Below are 20604 nucleotides of genomic sequence, written 5' to 3'. Positions count from 1 at the left end.
ATTTTCTCTAGTGGAAGCAATACAATCGTATTTAAATCAATAAACTCCCATTTAAATCAATATTTTGTCAAGTTATTAGTCAAATTATTGATTTATTTGGTAAGTAGCCATGTAATAAGCGGGATAATGTAGAGCGAGGCGGTTCCTTCAGGCTGATTCAAGACCCCTCCGCTTTGCGTCGGGGTCCTGATCACCCTGTCGGGTTGTATTTGCTATAACAACCACCTCGCTCTATCCCTTACATAACAGACCGCATTCTACATTAGAATTCAACCAAGCCATGTAATAAAAGAAGGCTAACACATAGCTACTAGCATTAGCTCTTGGTGGGCTGCGGTATAAACATAGAGTATAAACACAGCTGTACATTTGGGTGGGATGTAGCTAGAATTGTCGGCATTTTACAGTCACAAACTCCACCAGCAGTTAGCAGTTAGTTGGATACAAATCACCCCATTTCTGCAACAGGCAGTCCGGGGTAACACAGCCCACCTCCACTAGTAGTCTTACCCGGTGACAGAGCAGCAGGCTGGATTGTCCACAGCAATATTTCCACAACAACAAAAACACAGCCGTCTCTGAACTCGCGTTGGGAGTTTCGTTGATGTTGGATGTAGTCCAGTTTGTTTAATGAGCGGACACTTGCAAGCACGATTGGTGAACAGATGGCTGGCTAGCGTTAGCTTTCCACCGGCACACTTGTTCAACGCTCCCCACTGATGAGGTCACTTTACCGGCCACAGGAATCGAGCACCACCGCTGGTCTCCGTGCAGGCAAAGCTTGCGTAGTGTGTCGAGTATTGCGTCCGTAATAAAGTGTGATGCATATTCTCCGATGTGTTCCAATGTATCCCGGTGGTACACGTGTGTGGTAGTTTGAATGCACATAATTGTTTTTCTAAAATTTCCAAGACTGTATGGCTGCAGCCTGGAGCGTCCCATATCATGCCGTCCCGTCTACTTTTCAAAATAAAAGCACGCGTCCCAAAATTTCCGTCGGGATGAACAGTTTCTGCTCCTGCTGAGAAGCTAAGCGAGGATTCAAGATGGCTAACACTCGTTTTTTACTCGGCAATCTCCGGAAAAAGCCGACAGTCCAACCCCCTTTGGGCTATGCGGAAGTGGCTCCTAATAGACTAATACACAATGAATGTCTGTCTATGATGAATACTTTGTATACTGTCTATGATGAATACAGGCTGTAGTCTTTTGCCTCTGGGCAAAAAAGCCTCAGATGACGCAAAAATCGTCATTTTGCGTCATCTGAGGTTTTTTTTCCAGACCCTCAATACAGAAATCTCCCCTCTCAGGGGGACATGAGGGAGGGAAGCATGGTCATTCAAAAATACTACCGGGGTTCTACTGATACAAAGCTTAATGCTAATCGGTGAAGTTTCCCTGTAAGGTCCCATGAGGTCCACCGGAAGGGGAGGGACTTCGACTCTCTATATAGTATAGTTGTGACATTTCTGTGGATTGAGTGTTTTGCATGTTTTTTGAACTATGTACAATATGACCTTCAGTAAAGATTTGAAAGAAATCAAGTTATACATACCACCATATATGCTGCCCAATTTTCCATTTGGACCGAGGCCAGCGGACTGAGGCTCATACTGGCTCATTCCTGCATGAGTACACAGGAAATGTTTGTGTATTGGATTTATTGACTATAACATCTCAAGGGGAATATACTGCTGACATGCACATAGAATTCAGACGAAGACCGTTTTGGAAATCAATAATCAGATTACTGAGGTGAATGCAAATACACTGATAGACCTACATACTGGACCTGTGATATTGACATGGTATGGCAACAAACTGTATGAGATAGAAAGCTCATTAATTGATGCTTTAGATCAGATATCTTCAACAAGGGGTTCGCTAGGGGGTCCTCAGAGTCACTATGAATATGTCTGAAAATATACATTAACATGAATCCAATATCTTATTAGCAAAGATAAATCGGCCTATTCGTAAAAAACAACAACCTAAACAATACTAATGATAGGCTTACTGGCCTACAGATAATGTCGTCACTATGGTAGCCATCCGCAGATACAGTTAAGCTTAAGGATTCACTGTGCCTTCCACATGTATGTTTGACATTAAAACATGATGACATACCTGATTTCCCATTAGCATTGGGTACACCTTGGCCAAGACCTGAAAAAAAAGAGAAAAGTTTACTTTTGCTGTAATTCACACAAAATTAAATGAACTAAATTGCATATTATGGTACTTGCTTGCATAGTCAGGTTGTACACCAGTACTGTAGCCATCTCCATTTCCATACCCTGCAAAAAAGACATCATAAACTATCTTAGTGCTCTGTACTTACACAATTATGTGCCTGCAATAATTACAGGAATGTATCATCTAACAATTCATGGTGTTTTAAATCAAATTATGGATTCAGTGCTTTAACAAAGTTAGTGTAAACATCCAAGCCTACCTGACTTGGACTTGCCTGCTTCACCCAGACCGGCATTTCCTGAGAAAAATTGCAGAATATAAGTAAACTGTACGGATGTGGGGTGGGGGGGTACAAATTCAGCCTTAGTTCATAAAGCTTCTGTGGGCCTAACTTGTCATCAGTTTACAAGCTAAATTAAAAGACAATGTTTAAAGCTTATTCTTTTAAAATGTACCTCCATATGAATTTCCATTTCCATATCCAGCTCCAAGGTACGCTCCTTGCCCATAACCTGAGAGTGTACAGAACAATTATCAACACACAACACATTCTGCACTTTAAATTATAATTATTTCTTTGCCCTATGAAGTTGAAATGCTTTTAAAAATAAAAAAAATAAAAAAAACACTCACCAGGTTGCTTAGGTTTCCCTGCATAAGGATATCCAAGTCCTGCTGTACACATAAAACCAAAGAATTCACAAACGCATCTAAATTTCATTAGAAGTGAAAGAGGAAACCATAAAAATATCAATATTCACTGTATGTTTATATTGACAGAAAATATTACCAGCTCCATATACATTGCTGAGTCCAGGGACAGTGTAGCCTCCTGCTCCATAACCTTTGGATAAACAAAACTTTATTGAGACATATTAGTCTACCTTCACCTTTATACTGTGGAAAAAAACAACAAGTAGAAGTACAGTAAATTAATTATTACCAGATTCCTTAAAAAAATATCAATTGCATTATTGATTTTACTGGATGAATTTAAACCTTAGACTTTTCTCTCACAGCTGTTATTAGCACACTCCTTACCTGGTGTATTGCCTTTGGCTCGGCCTCCATTTGAATACCCCTCTGCACTGGCACCGTGTCCTAAACAATGGCACAATTTCGCTACTATAAGGCCAATAGTTATGATTATACCTGTAGCAGGTTTCATTACCATCTGTAAAATACTCCATTGTGAACATTTCATACACATGAATATTGAGAATAAAGAATAAAGTGGATTTACCGTTGGGTTTAGCACCATATCCGTTTGGAACACCGGATCCTGCTGGATAACCTCCAAACAAATGAAAGAATATAATAATATAAACAAAGTATTCTTGTATCTATGCAATATACACCCATTATGCCATGACCTGAGTCATTTTTGTACTAGTACCTTTTGTGTTTGTGCCAGTGGATGCTCCAGAACCTGCATTATAACCTTAAATGACAAAACTTAGTTTTCATCATATGCTTCTGACTCGGTGTTTAATATTCAAATCAAGGGTTATAAATGTGCTACAGACAATCAGTGCGTTCATGTAAAGTTTCACCTCCCTCTAATATTTCATTGAATCAATTAAAAACTATCCAAATTCCTTTCGAATACATTGTGCATGCGGTAAAAGTAAAAATACACATTTCAGCATGCAAATGCTATTAGACCATTTGGGAATATAATCCTCCCAGTTTACCAGGTCTTGGTATTTTCATCCATTGTCCATTTGGTACTCCTGATGGTCCGCAGTCTATAGAATACCAACAGGAACAAGTATTACTAGCACAATTCAAGATTTAAAAGTAAAACAAACAGATATGTTGGCTATATACAACAGAGTCTACAACACTAACATCAGCATGCTAATATGCTCACAATTGCAATGCTACAGTAACATGCTAATGTTTAGCAGGTATACTGTTTATCAGTTTAGTTTTGTGAGTGTGTTAAAATGCTCACAAATTGGCTAATTAGCACTCAACACAAAGTAAAGCTACTATTGGATACATTTAAATTGTGAGCTAATGATGGCGCTAAGGGACCACCAAAGTTATTACACTTCATCCTGAGAGGGACATGAATGTCTGTGGTGGCAAGACTTCAGCTATTATTTATTGTTCAAAGAAAAAAAGAGAAATGTTTACCAGGTTTAGCTCCCTGTCCCTTGGAGATGGAAGCTCCTCCACCGTTCTCTGAAAATCAGGAGGGACACTGGTTAATTCTCAACCTGTTCCACATGTTAAAGGAATAGTTTGACATTTTGAGAAATATGCTTATTTGTTGTCTTGCTGAGAGTTTGATGAGAAGATTGATACCACCTTCATGTCCCTCACGTCTGTAAAGTAAATTACAGCCAGGAGACAGTTAGCTTAGCTTAGCATAAAGACTGGAAGCGGAGGGAAACAGCTAATCTTGCCCTGTCCAAAGGTAACAAAATCCATCTTCACGCACCACTAAAGCTCACTAAGTAACACTTGAAATCTTCCTTATATCTGTTTAATCTGTAGCCAAACTTTAAGTGTAAAAAGAACAAGTTGTGGTTTTACAGGCTAGGCTAACTGTTTCCTCGTTTCCAGTCTTTGTACTAAGATAACCATGTCTCCAAGCTCCAGCTTCATATTTAACGGACAGATTTGAGAGTGGTATAATCTTCTTATCAAACATTGGCACGAAAGCAAATTACCGAATTTTGCCAAAATGTCTCTTTAAATGTTACATGTTGATTATTTAAATATGACAACGCTTGGTGAGGTTTTAAACAAAACAAAAAAAAACATTAGCGATAAACACATCTGAACAAAAGTTATTGGTCATTTTCTGAGACAACTCTGAAGAGACCATGCAACACAGAAACAAACACAATTGTAATTACACAGAAATCTGTAGAGCTCTAACATTTATAACCATAATCACTGGCTAGGATTCACTCTCAAGTAAACACTTGGGATTTATTGCTTTGAACATGACATTATACCTGCAAAATAAAATAAAAATCACCTGAATGAGTCAATAATAGAGTGTAAATATTGATAGAGAATGTTATAAGTATTACAAGTCTGACTGAATCCTAGCCATTAAAACAACAAATCTTGCAGTGTAAGACACTTAAGAGTCATCATAACATCCACAATTCTGCAACAGACTTTTTGACAAAGAAAAATCAAGATTTGGTTTACCAGTTGCCCCAGTTTCTCCTGCAGGGAGGCCTTTGACCCCGATCCTGTCAGGTCCTGCTGCCTCTGGCTGACTTTTGATGTTTACTTCTTCTGGTGCGACCTCAGGCACACCCACAGCCAGTGTTTCTTCAGGGGTGATGCTCCCTGAACATTTGGCTGCCACTGTTTCAGGAACAGATTTAGTTTTTAGGGGTTTGGTGCTTTCAGGGGCAGCATCCCCTTCACTCGTGCTGTCTACCCCTCAAAGAGCGTCTGCCTCTGCAACTTTTTGCTTAGACACAGCACTTCCAGTCACATAACCAGGAGGTCATACATTTCATCAACTAACAGCTTCATATTATTTTGCTAAATGTTTGAAAATAATTACTGATAATGTCCCCATACAGTAGAATATGCACATCTGTAGAAAAACATGAAAATACTTTTTCCCTGTGTATACAGTTAATCTAAAAATTCACAAGCAAAATATTATAAAAACATAATTCTTCACTCAGCACTCACACATTGCCACAAGCAACCAGAGTCAGATAATGTTTTCAAATGTTAAGTACACAATTGTAATTCAATAGAACAGTGACATTCTGCTATTTTATATCAGTGTTAAATTATTACAACAGTGCAAAACATCCTGGACAAAGCCAGAGTATACTAATACTCAGTTAGTGCATATGAAAGGTGCATGTATGTTGTTTCAAAAGTCCCTGAGAAACAAACCCACTATTATCAGATGCTTTTTAAAAATCTTTTCACTATGACCTAAAACAAATAATTAAAGTAAAAGTTAAAAACTTAAGGCCACAAGACCGTGAAAACTATATAAATCCATTGAGGAGTGTAGATTTCTACCATATAACTTCACATAAAACTCAGTTGATGAGTGGCAGTTTTGTTATAATAAGTTGGAAAAATATAACTATATTGATTTGCTATATATATATATATATACTGTATATATATATATATTGATTGGTTTCACAGGCGATAACGATTTTGCATTTACTATTTTTCTCATTTTTACCATTAAAATTAGTAAAAATAACTCAGAGATCATTTGTTTAATATAAAATAAGTAACAGCAGAGCAGATCATCGTTTTGTGCGTCTTTAGGGGGACAATCAACTAAATTAATGTCAATCCAAACATTTTTTAATTATTATTTGATTTTAAAACATACTTGAAAAATATGTCCACTAACCATTGAAGTATTGTTTCCTGCCACAGAAGCCCTGTACAGATTCAGGTTAAGGGTACTTGCCTTGAGGGAGGACTGCTGCCGGCTCTGGTGCTGGGCTAGCCTGCGGAACCACTGGTGCAGGTCCAGATGTGGCTGCCTTCCAACCCTTGCCCTGTGGGCTCATGGGTGCTGGTTCAGGTGCAGGCTTTGGGCCTTTGCCTTGAGGAATCGCTGGTGCTGGTTGTGGTGTAGCCTGAAGGATAAGTGGTGTCTGTTTGTAGCTTTTTCCTTGTGGCACAGGTGAAGGCAGCTTTTGATATTTCCTTTGTGTCACCATAACAAGGATACCAGTCGTCGGCTCGGGGGCAACAGGTGCTGCACCTTGAGTTATTACTTGTGGAGGTGCAACAACCTCTTCTGGTGTTGCACTCTGCTGCCCAGGAGAGAGAACTCCCCCTTTTAGGCCCTTTTCATTGGACGCACCTGCACCCATTGTACCCTTCCCATTTGGCATCATGCCGTGGCCTAAAAACCAAACAGAGATATGTTGTCAAAAAACTAATTTAAATGGAAAAGATGGAAAAATTATTTAGTGAAAAGTCTACAGTGAAACTTAAAACATTAGGTCAACTATACAGTAAAAATGAAACGTAATGTACGACACAAAACACATGCATGTACAGGAGCATTTACCAGTATTGGCTGCTTTAGCCAACTGTCCGTTAGGTACACCAGCAGGACCACCATAGCCTGTGGAACACAACATTTTTATAAAAAAAATCCTGAATAAAATAAGCACTGCACACATTGTGAAAACAAGACTTGCAGATCAATGCCAAAAGAAAATCAGAGTCAAAATGATGCTCAAAGTTGATATGCATCTTTTGTTTTAATAACGTCATTATTCCCTTTCTTTCCCTTCACTAGTGTGATGACACAGCTGAGGTTCAGTTTGGATATCACCAACATTGCATGGGTTATGTATATTATGCAGAATATTTACCAGTACCGAGTGCTCCAACTCCTTTGGTAGTTTGTGGTTTTGAGCCTCCGCTTGGCCCTCCGTATCCTGCAAACGAGATTCCATATCCACCTAATGCAGCACCATTCTTAACTCCATGACCTTGAGAAAAAATATGACAAGAAGTAAGTAAGGCTAGTAATTATGGAAGACCTGAAATACCTAGTTTAAAGCAAATCAAACAAAGAAATAAGGTGAAATACAACACATAACATTTACTGTGTCATAATTAAATGAAAAACATAGATTAAAAAGGAGAATAATATAGCCTTTAGCCTAGGTGTATAATATTTCAGTGTTGTCCAGCAGAGGGCAGCATAGACCTGCCAATACTAAACGCAAAGAACATGGGAGTCCATTAATTTGCATGGAGGTGGTGCAGAGGACAGTCAATCAACTGTCCAATCACAGCTTGGAGGCGGTTTTTAAAGATGAAAAGCTAAATAATTGTCCTTTTAACATACATTATTTTTCCAAATTTAATTATGACAGTAAAAGCATAGGTAACAATTAAATACATACAACAGTGTGCATTGCATTTCACTTTATACGGTTAGTTACCATTGGGTTTAGCTCCATATCCGTTGGGAGCAGCTCCAGTTCCATAACCTATGATAAAACAAACTATTACAAAACCATCCATATAATATATAAGCTTGTCCTTTTTTTTTTTTTTTTTTTTTTGGGACACGTGTTACCTGGTTGGGGTCTCAATGCATCTCCTCTGGTCGCTCCATATCCTGTAACACATTCATGAAAGCAAATAACTTTATATTCTGCCATCAAAGTAAAGCTGTATTTTGAATCATAATCAGATTTGAAAAAGAAGCGACAGTCCTTACCGTTGGGTTTGGCACCATACCTATTTGGAATATTGCCGTAACCTAAAAAAATAAAATTGAAGTTATGTCCACAGATTCTCTCATTTGAACTAGTTATTTATTGTTTCTGAAAATTACGTTATTGCTTTGCATTACCTAAAAATTATAGAAGTTATGTAACAACTTGGTGCAAGAGTAAATATTCTTCAAAAATAAGGATAAAAAAACAATAGTGTCCATACATCAAGGAAGGCAATACTGTACTTAAATCAAAAATAATCCCATATATGTAATTGACTCCACATTTATCTGGTTTTGCTGGCTTGGTAGCTCCACCACTGGGGTATCCATAACCTCAATAGGTTCACAAAAAGCAAGAATAATTAACCTCATACTGTAAATAATAATAATAATAATAATTTCTTGCATGTTGACTCACCATGTGGTACAGCTCCATTCCCATTAGGGGCTCTGGCTCCAGCATAACCTTAACATTTTACAACACAATTTGTTTGTTTGTTTGTTTGAGGCTTTTCAAACATTTTAGTGGACATGATATATTGTATTGGATATTAACTCAAGGTTTACCATTGGGTCTTGCACCTTGTCCATTGGGCACACCAGCTGCAGCACCATAGCCTGCAATTTTAGAAAAGGGTTCAGAGCATGAACATGTTATCCAAAAACACATGAAAATAATCAAATTTGGATGTGTATAATAATAATAATGTATAATTTTAATTTGACAGTAGGGATATTTCTACCTGGCTTCGGCCCCTTCATTCCTCCATTTCCATACTGAGGTCTCAGACCCAAACCAGCATTGCCATAAGCGCCATTGTAGCCTATAAATATATTAGACACATATATATTAACAAATCATTTATGTTTAATTCATCATCCCATGAGTGATGACTTGTGTATGACCCACCTCCCATGGGTTGACCTCCATAACCATTATGACCATTACTGCCATATGCTGGAAGAAGAAATAAAAGACACTGTCACATGTGTATTAAGTGGTGACCTCAGTACTGTGTCATGGCCTTCACTCACCTTGGTTCCTGGCAAGCTGAGGTACTCCCAGACCTCTGGAGGCTCCCATCCCCATGCCTGGACCTTACATCACAGAAATAAACAAACATGTATCAAGTGTATCAAAGTGAATATTACTATTACCTGGAAAACAAGGCGACAGAAGATGAGTTACCTGCCCCATAAAGTGGTCGTCCATATCCTTTCATAGGTTTACTTCCAGCTCCCCCCTGTCCTGTTAAATACAGAGACAGACTTAAGTTTTATAGGCCTGAACAAACTGATGAACAGGTTTTGTGTCTGGAAAAAAACAAAAAACTACCACGCCGCCAATTTTAACAAAACCTCTTTCTTACCATTTGGTCTTGCCCCGTTGCCGTTGGATGGTCCTCCTTGACCTAAAGAACGATTATTATATTTAAAGATATAATACAATTTACATTTTTCAACTCAAATATGTTCAGTTTTTGCAGGCATTACCATTGGTTTTAGCCCCATTTCCATTAGGTACACCAGATCCAGCACCATAGCCTAGCAAAAAAAGAATATTAATTAATCTACATACAGCACAGTATAGGAACTCACTGCAACATGTCGCTCACACTACAGTTCAAGACCAACAATCATTTCACATTTAAGTTAGGTTTAAAAAAATGTGTATGGCGCAGAGAGAGCCAATGATGCCTTCTTACGTGTGTTCAAACTTTTCAATTGAAATCCTTTCAGATTTAGGTGTGGCTTTGGATACTGTTCACTGTCTAATTTAAATCACTGTCTGTGCGCCAACATCAAGTTGGTGTAACTGACTGAATCTGACACCCACCCTTCCCACACCACTCTTAATGTATGTGTGTGTATGGATGTGCTTTCATTGTACCATTAACAACCAATCAATATACATAGACATTTTATAACAATGCTGTAGGAGCTAGCCTACCGTTGCCTTTTGTTCCATGTCCATTGTGTGCAGCAGCTGCAGCTCCATTACCTACACATAGACACAACACAAACAAATTCCCTCTACTCATAATTTTACGGTAATAAGCAAAAACTTCAAATACACGTCTTTATTAGAAGGCCACTCAGTTTGCCATGGTTTTGACCAGATCATTTTCTTACAGCTTCAGAAATGAAATTATAAAATGTTTTTTTTTTTTTTTTTTTTTTTTTGTGCTGCTTGTCATTTTGAGAAATTCTTTTTTTGGGGTCTGGTAACCTGTGATGAACATGCGATGACTTTTTTATATTTTGGCAAACCAAGCACTTGCAGGCCTGTACTGGTCTGGTGGAGTTTATCTGATGTAAAATCATCATATTTCATTTGAAGCAAATAAAAAAAAGATACATTGTTTTCCATGAAATAACGTTATCATCAGTTACTGAGAATTATCAATGGGCACACACCATTGGGTCGAGCTCCATTCCCACCTAGAACACCAGCTGTAGCACCATAACCTAAAAGCCAGTAAGAGAAACCAACACTAAGAGACTCACTTGGAAATGTTGCACTAAGTTTAAAATGACCTCAAACAGAACAAACATTTCCAGCATTAATGTACAGTAATGTGATAGCAGCAAACAGTCTGTTGTCATAAAATGATTGAAGCTGTGGACTTACTATTCAAATGGCCCTTGTTACCATTTGGTGCTCCATAACCTGGAGATAAAAGAGACTGAGTTTAAATGCATTTCAGCATCTGCTACATGCTTTCTCAAATTACCATTTTTAGCACCCCATATTCTCGTGACCCCAGCAATTAAAGCTGTCAAGTAGTTACAGTTTGTCTGTTTGAGTGTGGCACTCTATTTCCAAGAACATGGAGTAAATCCTGAATAACTTATACATGTAAAGCAAGCTGTTTTTATAATTTAATATACCATCACATCGAAAATACTAGAGCTGCAGAGGTTAATCGATTACTTGTCAACTTAATCGCCAACTATTTTGATAATCAATTCATTAGTTTGTCATTTTTTTATGAAAAAATAAAAAAATTTAGATTCCAGCTTCTTTGTGAATATTTTCTAGTTTCATTACTTGGCTATGAAAGTAAACTGAATATCTTAGAGTTGTGGACAAAACAAGACATTTGAGGACATCATCTTGGGCTTTGGAAAACACTGATTGACATTTTGACCAAACTAACTAATCTAATAATAGACAGATTTATTGACTATGAAAATAATCATTAATTGCAGCCCGAGAAAATACCATTGCCTTTAGTTCCTTGTCCGTCGTATCCGCCAGCTTGTGCACCGTACCCTACCACAAAGAAAATTTTAATTGAACAGCATTGTTGCTAAGAGAGAGAGAGAGAGAGAGAGAGAGAGAGAGAGAGAGAGAGAGAGAGAGAGAGAGAGAGAGAGAGAGAGAATGTGTTTCATACCATTGCCTTTCATTTGTTGTCCATTGGTTGGGCCGGCTTTAACACCATATCCTGCAACAAAGATCACAGTGCGATAGTTAGCTATAGTTAATTCAACACGTTAAATTAGAATTATTTTTAAATGACATGCAAACTGCTGGAGAGAATCATGTAACATCTACCATTAGACTTTGCACCATTTCCATTGGGTAAAACTGCTGGATTCCCTCCTAGATTAAAAAAATCAATACATATAGATTGTGGGAAAAGTTAGTGGAAAACAGTGAATCTTAAAGTAGTTTTTAGAAAGTTAAAACACTGAGTAAAATGTACTGCAGTTCAGGGATTAGAAAAACAACTTTTAACATCCACTTTTTAAGCCTATGGGTTGAGTTTGTTGGTTTAGTGGTACAATAGAAGCTGAAAATCTGCATTTGCTGCCAAATCTTCCATTTCTGTGAAAGGCCCACATTGGATTACCACCTTGTCCATTGGTTACACCAGCTGTTGCTCCATAGCCTTCAAAACAAGATGGAAAAACATTACCAAAAGATCTAAAGTTTTTACAGAGTGATAAGTGATAGTATTTTGCTAAAATAGAATGAACACAGGCACATGGCTGAACTTACCTTTTGTCCCTCCTCCATTGGTCCCACCAGCAGCTGCACCATAGCCTTAAATAGAAGAGATGTATGGTGAGAACAAGTTAGAATAAGCTCTAAATTTGTGCTTGATGGTGTGGAAATACATTTACCATTAGATTTAGCTTAATTTGCACTTGAAATATCTACTGCTGGCCTATTGCTTGAGTGAACATTGGAAAAATGTATTTCTAAAATCAAATCAATCTGTCATGCAGATGTATGTAACATTCTGTGATCACTAACCTAAGCCTTTTGTTGGGTGAGTGAGTGAGTGAGTGAATGAGTGTCCAAATTGAGAATATGTGTCTTATACCATTGCCTTTCATTTGTTGTCCATTGGTTGGGCCGGCTTGAACACCATATCCTGCAACAAAGATCACAGTGCGACTATATTGTAGCAAAAATCCTCAAGTTAAATTAGAATTATTTGAAAACAAGATGCAAACTGCTGGAGAGAATCGTGTAACATCTACCATTAGATTTTGCACCATTTCCATTGGGTAAAACTGCTGGATTCCCTCCTAGATTAAAAAAACAATACATATAGATTGTGGGAAAGGTTAGTGGAAAACAGTGAATCTTAAAGTAGTTTTTAGAAAGTTAAAACACTGAGTAAAATGTGCTGCAGTACAGGGATTAGAAAAACAACTTTTAACATCCACTTTTGAAGCCTATGGGTTGAGTTTGTTGGTTTAGTGGTACAATAGAAGCTGAAAATCTGCATTTACTGCCAAATCTTCCATTTTTGTGAAAGCTGAGGCCCATATTGGATTACCACCTTGTCCATTGGTTACACCAGCTGTTGCTCCATAGCCTTCAAAACAAGATGGAAAAACATTACCAAAAGATCTAAAGTTTTTACAGAGTGATAAGTGATAGTATTTTGCTAAAATAGAATGAACACAGGCACATGGCTGAACTTACCTTTTGTCCCTCCTCCATTGGTCCCACCAGCAGCTGCACCATAGCCTTAAATAGAAGAGATGTATGGTGAGAACAAGTTAGAATAAGCTCTAAATTTGTGCTTGATGGTGTGGAAATACATTTACCATTAGATTTAGCTTAATTTGCACTTGAAATATCTACTGCTGGCCTATTGCTTGAGTGAACATTGGAAAAATGTATTTCTAAAATCAAATCAATCTGTCATGCAGATGTATGTAACATTCTGTGATCACTAACCTAAGCCTTTTGTTGGGTGAGTGAGTGAGTGAGTGAATGAGTGTCCAAATTGAGAATATGTGTCTTATACCATTGCCTTTCATTTGTTGTCCATTGGTTGGGCCGGCTTGAACACCATATCCTGCAACAAAAATCACAGTGCGACTATATTGTAGCAAAAATCATTAAGTTAAATTAGAATTATTGGAAAACAAGATGCAAACTGGTGGAGAGAAGCATGTAACATCTAACATTAGACTTTGAACCATTTCCATTGGGTAAAACGGTTGGATTCCCTCCTAGATTACAAAACAATGCATATAAATTGTGGGAAAAGTAAGTGGAAAACAGTGAATCTAAGTTTGAACAGTAAAATGTGCTGCAGTACAGGGATTAGAAAAACTTTTAAAAAGCCCCTACTACGTTTTTTGGATTTTTCCCATTTTAGTGTGTAATATACTGTTCTGTGTATGTAATAGATGTATATGTACAAAAAAAACTACTTTATTTCACTCCAAATGGAGCTTTCTCTCCCATAGACAGCACTTTTTCTCAATTGCCTGAAACGCCTCGCCCACATTCCTGTTTAAAATTCATCAATTAGTGATGTCATTGATTGAGAATGCAAGCCCATTTTTTCATATGTGCTTCCCCCTAGGTGCTGCCTAATGCATGAATTATACTGGCCGTTCCCAACCTGGCACGCACCATTGTGACGTCAAAATGACGTAGATCTTGCCGGCGCGCCCGGATTTATAGCACGCGAGACGAGGTCCCGCACCACTCTTTTTTTTTCAGCGGCACACAACAAATCGGAAACAGGAAGCATAAACAAGCTCCTGGGCAAACAGATGCCAGGACTCTCAGAGGCTGCAAGTCTCTTTTGTAAACTTACTGGGTTAAGATGAGTTTTTTTATGGCGAATTAGAGGCTTGATCCGACCAAGTAGGTAATTGAATCAAATCGAAGCATTGACGTCAATGCTGCTGCCAGTTCTGCCTTTGTTTATCTTTTTCTTCTTCTTCTGATCCATAGAAAGAGCAAAGTCGGTAGCCTTTGCTCATTAGTGCCACCTCTGTTCAGGAGAAGACTGCAACTAGTGTCACAACCACCAGCGCGGGTATAAATAGTTACGGCGAATCCATGACGTCACATTTGCCCTTGCCAGATGGGTTGCAGCAAGTATAATTCACGCTTAAGCAAGCACAGCCCGCCCAGTGGCTTGTTTGAATTTGGTTGACCAATCACAACAGAGTGGGACAGCTGACCAATCAGAGCAGACCAGACTTTTCAGGAAGGCGGGCCAAGAGCTCAAACAGAGTGTTTCAGGCAGAGGAGCTGCAGCAATGGGCAGTATGAGAAACATATGTTTTTTGAACATCAAAGCATGTAAACCTATTCTTGTAGACCCAGAGAGTACAAATAGGATGCTGAAAAGGAGTATAAGAGGGGCTCTTTAACATCCACAAGCCTATGGGTTGAGTTTGTTGGTTTAGTGGTTCAACAGAAGCTGAAAATCTGCATTTGCTGCCAAATCCTCCATTTCTGTGAAAGGCCCACATTGGATTACCACCTTGTCCATTGGTTACACCAGCTGTTGCTCCATAGCCTTCAAAACAAGATGGAAAAACATTACCAAAAGATCTAAAGTTTTTACAGAGTGATAAGTGATAGTATTTTGCTAAAATAGAATGAACACAGGCACATGGCTGAACTTACCTTTTGTCCCTCCTCCATTGGTCCCACCAGCAGCTGCACCATAGCCTTAAATAGAAGAGATGTATGGTGAGAACAAGTTAGAATAAGCTCTAAATTTGAGCTTGATGGTGTGGAAATACATTTACCATTAGATTTAGCTTAATTTGCACTTGAAATATCTACTGCTGGCCTATTGCTTGAGTGTAACATTGGAAAAATGTATTTTCTAAAAGCAGATCAATCTGTCATGCAGATGTATGTAACATTCTGTAATCACTAACCTGAGCCTTTTATTGGGTGGGTGAGTGAGTGAGTGAGTGAGTGAGTGAGTGAATGAGTGTCCAAATTGAGAATATGTGTCTTATACCATTGCCTTTCATTTGTTGTCCATTGGTTGGCCCGGCTTGAACACCATATCCTGCAACAAAGATCACAGTGCGACTATATTGTAGCAAAAATCCTTAAGTTAAATTAGAATTATTTGAAAACAAGATGCAAACTGCTGGAGAGAATCATGTAACATCTACCATTAGACTTTGCACCATTTCCATTGGGTAAAACTGCTGGATTCCCTCCTAGATTAAAAAAATCAATACATATAGATTGTGGGAAAAGTTAGTGGAAAACAGTGAATCTTAAAGTAGTTTTTAGAAAGTTAAAACACTGAGAAAAATGTACTGCAGTTCAGGGATTAGAAAAACAACTTTTAACATCCACGTTTTAAGCCTATGGGTTGAGTTTGTTGGTTTAGTGGTACAATAGAAGCTGAAAATCTGCCTTTGCTGCCAAATCTTCCATTTCTGTGAAAGGCCCACATTGGATTACCACCTTGTCCATTGGTTACACCAGCTGTTGCTCCATAGCCTTCAAAGCAAGATGGAAAAACATTACCAAAAGATCTAAAGTTTTTACAGAGTGATAAGTGATAGCATTTTGCTAAAATAGAATGAACACAGGCACATGGCTGAACTTACCTTTTGTCCCTCCTCCATTGGTCCCACCAGCAGCTGCACCATAGCCTTAAATAGAAGAGATGTATGGTGAGAACAAGTTAGAATAAATTCTAAATTTGAGCTTGATGGTGTGGAAATACATTTACCATTAAATGTAGCTTAATTTGCACTTTAAATATCTACTGCTGGCCTATTGCTTGAGTGTAACATTGGAAAAATGTATTTCTAAAAGCAGATCAATCTGTCATGCAGATGTATGTAACATTCTGTAATCACTAACCTGAGCCTTTTATTGAGTGAGTGAGTGAGTGAGTGAGTGAGTGAGTGAGTGAGTGAGTGAGTGAGTGATTGTCCAAATTGAGAATATGTGTCTTATACCATTACCTTTCATTTGTTGTCCATTGGTTGGCCCAGCTTGAACACCATATCCTGCAACAAAGATCACAGTGCGACTATATTGTAGCAAAAATCATTAAGTTAAATTAGAATTATTTGAAAACAAGATGCAAACTGCTGGAGAGAATCATGTAACATCTACCATTAGACTTTGCACCATTTCCATTGGGTAAAACTGCTGGATTCCCTCCTAGATTAAAAAAATCAATACATATAGATTGTGGGAAAAGTTAGTGGAAAACAGTGAATCTTAAAGTAGTTTTTAGAAAGTTAAAACACTGAGTAAAATGTACTGCAGTTCAGGGATTAGAAAAACAACTTTTAACATCCACTTTTTAAGCCTATGGGTTGAGTTTGTTGGTTTAGTGGTACAATAGAAGCTGAAAATCTGCCTTTGCTGCCAAATCTTCCATTTCTGTGAAAGGCCCACATTGGATTACCACCTTGTCCATTGGTTACACCAGCTGTTGCTCCATAGCCTTCAAAGCAAGATGGAAAAACATTACCAAAAGATCTAAAGTTTTTACAGAGTGATAAGTGATAGTATTTTGCTAAAATAGAATGAACACAGGCACATGGCTGAACTTACCTTTTGTCCCTCCTCCATTGGTCCCACCAGCAGCTGCACCATAGCCTTAAATAGAAGAGATGTATGGTGAGAACAAGTTAGAATAAGCTCTAAATTTGTGCTCGATGGTGTGGAAATACATTTACCATTAGATTTTAATGATTTCCAAATTTATGTAACATCACTAACCTAAGCCTTTTGTTGGGTATCTGCCATATCCATTTTGTGCACCCAATGCCTGACCCACACCTTAAAAAATAAATCAAAAATAATTATATATATATATAAAACATTCTCAGGGACAGAAGAATTAATGGCTGGACAAATCTGCTGTTAATTCACCTTTTGATGGCATCAACATTCGTCTGCCACCATTCAGAGGTTTCTTTCCTAGAAAAACCATGACATGACAGCTGAGAACAAAATCCCACAAACACAATAATTTTCATGTTTAATGAAGACAAACTGTACAGAGTGTTTTGAATATACCATTATGTTGTGGCCCCTGTCCATTGGATACTCCAGATGCAGTACCATAACCTTAAACACAGCACACTTAATATGTTAAACTACTGTAACGTTACTATTACATAACAGGAAGAAAAAACATTTTGCTTTGCAACATCCATTGGGTGTATCAATCCTTACTCCACAGGGCAGGAATTAAGCCACATTATAAGCAGCAAATACTTTCATACGAAGGGGACAAAGCAAAATTTTGAGATGAAAAGGCTTGATACTCAATTTCTCCAGGAACTTTAACTGAATTATAAGAGGTCAAAAATTTTATGTTTTTTTTTTATTTATCACAGATGTATATTTTATCATTATTTTATTGTGTGGGGCAAACATATTAAGGTGCAGCCACAGAGATGCCACCTGCATGTACCCAGTTCATTGGTTCAGTGACATTAATAACTTTTATTTAGAAGGTCTTTATTCGTTTAGCAAAGATTATATTCAACATGAGGTTGGAAATTTTGCAATTTAAAACTCCACACTAATGTGTGCAGTAATGGCTATAGTAAAAAGAAATATTTCTGCTTTGCCTTTCTTCCCCCAAATTATTGATATTAAACATATTGTATATGCAGAGAGATATATTTGAGATATTGGGGGGAGGGTGTTGCATTTTGTTTTCCAATTCAAGAGAAGAGTTCATAGAAAATAGTAATAGCACTCTGAAGGGCCCTGCTGTTTTAAAAAGTGAAATAAAAGGTTCAGCCCCTCTCCCCACCAGTTTAACTTTCATACAGTCCCTAAATTAGAATTACACACTCAGCTTATAAAAAATAAATCCAGTCTCTGGTTGAGTCAGTAGTGATGAACATTTTTGGGAAGTTGCAAGCCTCGACTCTACAGATGTCAATGGAGTGACTGTGTACAAGCAGTAAAACCATTATTTCCCTTCTCACAGAGGGATGTTAGATTTAGACTGCTGCTGCCACCGAAGTCAAGCTGCCTTTGATTTTACAAACAGAGGCCGGCTGTAAAGAAAAAAGAATATATAGTTGCTTCGCATCATCACAAGAAAAGTTGGTGGACGGCTGAGCACACGTCAGAGCTATACAACGAGTGCTGCTAAGGTTTCAGTTTAACATGATCGTTTGAAATTTGACAGGCAAACCCGAGCACCCAAAAGACATTTGTCTCATCTCTTTTCTAACTCTTCAGGACTCAGCAGGTTGCACTCTTTCCCTGCACAAGACTGGAGTGTGCATTTTCAATAGCTTGGCAGTCTTTAAAGAAGAAAAGAAACATCCTTTGACAGTAGTGTAATCATTTCTCTGGCTATGATGATTTCTGCTTAAATCATTCCTCTTTAAATTCTGGTCCTCAAGGATCACAAATCAATCAAAAAGTAATATGGTAAAAGTCATCATTAAAAGAGGGCTCTAGTACAAAAATGGTACACATAGTACACAATTGATTTGGATGTTGCAGTTAAATACAGCGGAAACAGCCTTTAGGTATTATGGAACCCCATTTATCCCGGGGGAAATTGTTAAAATAAACTTAGACTTGACAGTAATGCCGTTGGTAAATTAAGGATTGTCTCACTATAATACTGTAATTAAATTGACTGCAATGACAGATTCTAAAAAAAACCATTAAGTTAAAGCAATGTCAGGATTATTGGTTGATTTTCTGACATAATCCCCTTTTTTGAAAGCTTTTCGTGAAAAGCAGCAAGAAGGGAAATCATGTCACACAGGTCAGGGGCTACCTGTAATGGCTGATATACAGAGGCAGAGGACAGTTTATCAGTGCCACCTAACAAACATTATCATCATCCTTTGCCATATTTCAGCTCATAACTCAAAAGTGTGTGTTTCACCTTCTCTCTACAACCGACCACAAACATATACTGACCACAGTGCTCTACAGAACATATGCAGTAGGACGCACATTTCTTCCCCGAAACAAAGCTATGCAGCTGTATTTCTTCTGGAAACATTCCAATAATGGTGACTGGAAGGTTTATTTGACTTAATTATCCAATCAACATGCTAACTTTCCTCATTCACACAAAGCAGTTACTGCATACTGAATTGATGACACTGATTCATGGCCTCAGTCATAAAGGCAGATTTAGTTAATTTACAAAATACATCCCACACAAATGATTGTAAATCTAATATGAAACATTAAGATGAGAATATGGTTATCACATTATGTTACATATGACCCTTCACCTCTGCACCTCACTCACCCAGTGTGTGCGTTGTCTGCACCAGCCAAAGGATCACCGCACTCTGAAGAAGTAGTCGTCCCAGCATAGTGGACCTGAAGGGGGAAAAGCCCAAAATGTTTAAGACCCAGCAGGAGAATGAGGAGAGTAAAGCAGATGATCTGGAGTAGATCATGTACCCTGATTGTTTGGGGATGATATACACTCTGGTTTGAGGTGTCCCTCCTTCTTCTTATGGATGCTCCTGGTCTCCAGATCCTCCCCCTCTTGTTGGGAGAGTAACCCGAGGTGTATACACACACACACACACACACACACACACACACACACACATACACACACACACACACACTAAATAATTGGGCAGTACATTAACACTTTAGGGAGACATAGAAAAGCAAAGAGGGAGCTCACCAGATTGGACATTGACTCTCAAGACAGGTCATTGTCATAGTTTAAATTGTTTATATACTTTAAATACTTTCTCATGGTTTTTCAACTGTATATATCCTTACAGCTAATTAATCTATGCAATATTTTGGATCAGGATCAACATGTTATATCATGCAATAATGCAAGGGATAAATAAATGTGCTCACCTGGAAACAAAATGCGCTTTAAAATATTTAAAATGACTAGTAAATTCAAATATAGCATGTCGAAGATGACAGAAGTCACTCTCACATAAGAATATCAAAACACACC

At 38.0% G+C, this 20604-nt stretch overlaps 1 protein-coding gene across 1 annotated transcript in view; it reads right to left on the bottom strand.

Moving 5' to 3' along the window:
* The window catches only part of cmn (calymmin), a 30439-nt gene extending 10114 nt beyond the window's left edge, over nucleotides 1-20325 (bottom strand). Inside the window, exons 1-54 of the mRNA XM_028568562.1 lie at nucleotides 20314-20325; nucleotides 19921-19994; nucleotides 17550-17620; nucleotides 17397-17456; nucleotides 17229-17273; nucleotides 17083-17118; nucleotides 16782-16829; nucleotides 16628-16672; nucleotides 16265-16309; nucleotides 16119-16154; nucleotides 15818-15865; nucleotides 15658-15708; nucleotides 15312-15356; nucleotides 15166-15201; nucleotides 13684-13734; nucleotides 13356-13400; nucleotides 13210-13245; nucleotides 12905-12952; nucleotides 12745-12795; nucleotides 12417-12461; nucleotides 12271-12306; nucleotides 11970-12017; nucleotides 11809-11859; nucleotides 11634-11684; nucleotides 11040-11078; nucleotides 10826-10876; nucleotides 10359-10409; nucleotides 9902-9952; nucleotides 9778-9819; nucleotides 9597-9656; nucleotides 9443-9505; nucleotides 9318-9365; nucleotides 9151-9231; nucleotides 8975-9025; nucleotides 8826-8873; nucleotides 8408-8449; nucleotides 8264-8305; nucleotides 8127-8174; nucleotides 7554-7667; nucleotides 7238-7294; nucleotides 6626-7069; nucleotides 5371-5532; nucleotides 4339-4386; nucleotides 3891-3944; nucleotides 3593-3637; nucleotides 3440-3490; nucleotides 3238-3297; nucleotides 2987-3040; nucleotides 2830-2871; nucleotides 2652-2708; nucleotides 2456-2494; nucleotides 2247-2297; nucleotides 2128-2166; nucleotides 1556-1624 (exon numbers count right to left, since the gene is read on the bottom strand). Of these exons, the coding sequence (XP_028424363.1) occupies nucleotides 1556-1624; nucleotides 2128-2166; nucleotides 2247-2297; nucleotides 2456-2494; nucleotides 2652-2708; nucleotides 2830-2871; nucleotides 2987-3040; nucleotides 3238-3297; nucleotides 3440-3490; nucleotides 3593-3637; nucleotides 3891-3944; nucleotides 4339-4386; nucleotides 5371-5532; nucleotides 6626-7069; nucleotides 7238-7294; nucleotides 7554-7667; nucleotides 8127-8174; nucleotides 8264-8305; nucleotides 8408-8449; nucleotides 8826-8873; nucleotides 8975-9025; nucleotides 9151-9231; nucleotides 9318-9365; nucleotides 9443-9505; nucleotides 9597-9656; nucleotides 9778-9819; nucleotides 9902-9952; nucleotides 10359-10409; nucleotides 10826-10876; nucleotides 11040-11078; nucleotides 11634-11684; nucleotides 11809-11859; nucleotides 11970-12017; nucleotides 12271-12306; nucleotides 12417-12461; nucleotides 12745-12795; nucleotides 12905-12952; nucleotides 13210-13245; nucleotides 13356-13400; nucleotides 13684-13734; nucleotides 15166-15201; nucleotides 15312-15356; nucleotides 15658-15708; nucleotides 15818-15865; nucleotides 16119-16154; nucleotides 16265-16309; nucleotides 16628-16672; nucleotides 16782-16829; nucleotides 17083-17118; nucleotides 17229-17273; nucleotides 17397-17456; nucleotides 17550-17620; nucleotides 19921-19994; nucleotides 20314-20325 (3217 nt within the window). The remainder of the gene's footprint in view (nucleotides 1-1555; nucleotides 1625-2127; nucleotides 2167-2246; nucleotides 2298-2455; nucleotides 2495-2651; nucleotides 2709-2829; nucleotides 2872-2986; nucleotides 3041-3237; nucleotides 3298-3439; nucleotides 3491-3592; nucleotides 3638-3890; nucleotides 3945-4338; nucleotides 4387-5370; nucleotides 5533-6625; nucleotides 7070-7237; nucleotides 7295-7553; nucleotides 7668-8126; nucleotides 8175-8263; nucleotides 8306-8407; nucleotides 8450-8825; nucleotides 8874-8974; nucleotides 9026-9150; nucleotides 9232-9317; nucleotides 9366-9442; nucleotides 9506-9596; nucleotides 9657-9777; nucleotides 9820-9901; nucleotides 9953-10358; nucleotides 10410-10825; nucleotides 10877-11039; nucleotides 11079-11633; nucleotides 11685-11808; nucleotides 11860-11969; nucleotides 12018-12270; nucleotides 12307-12416; nucleotides 12462-12744; nucleotides 12796-12904; nucleotides 12953-13209; nucleotides 13246-13355; nucleotides 13401-13683; nucleotides 13735-15165; nucleotides 15202-15311; nucleotides 15357-15657; nucleotides 15709-15817; nucleotides 15866-16118; nucleotides 16155-16264; nucleotides 16310-16627; nucleotides 16673-16781; nucleotides 16830-17082; nucleotides 17119-17228; nucleotides 17274-17396; nucleotides 17457-17549; nucleotides 17621-19920; nucleotides 19995-20313) is intronic.
* Between the last annotated feature and the right edge of the window lie 279 nt (nucleotides 20326-20604).

This window comes from Perca flavescens, chromosome 21 (assembly GCF_004354835.1).
Source record: "Perca flavescens isolate YP-PL-M2 chromosome 21, PFLA_1.0, whole genome shotgun sequence".
NCBI lineage: Eukaryota > Metazoa > Chordata > Actinopteri > Perciformes > Percidae > Perca > Perca flavescens.
The sequence above is the reverse complement of the archived record's forward strand: the minus strand, read 5'-3'. Positions and strand labels throughout refer to the sequence as shown.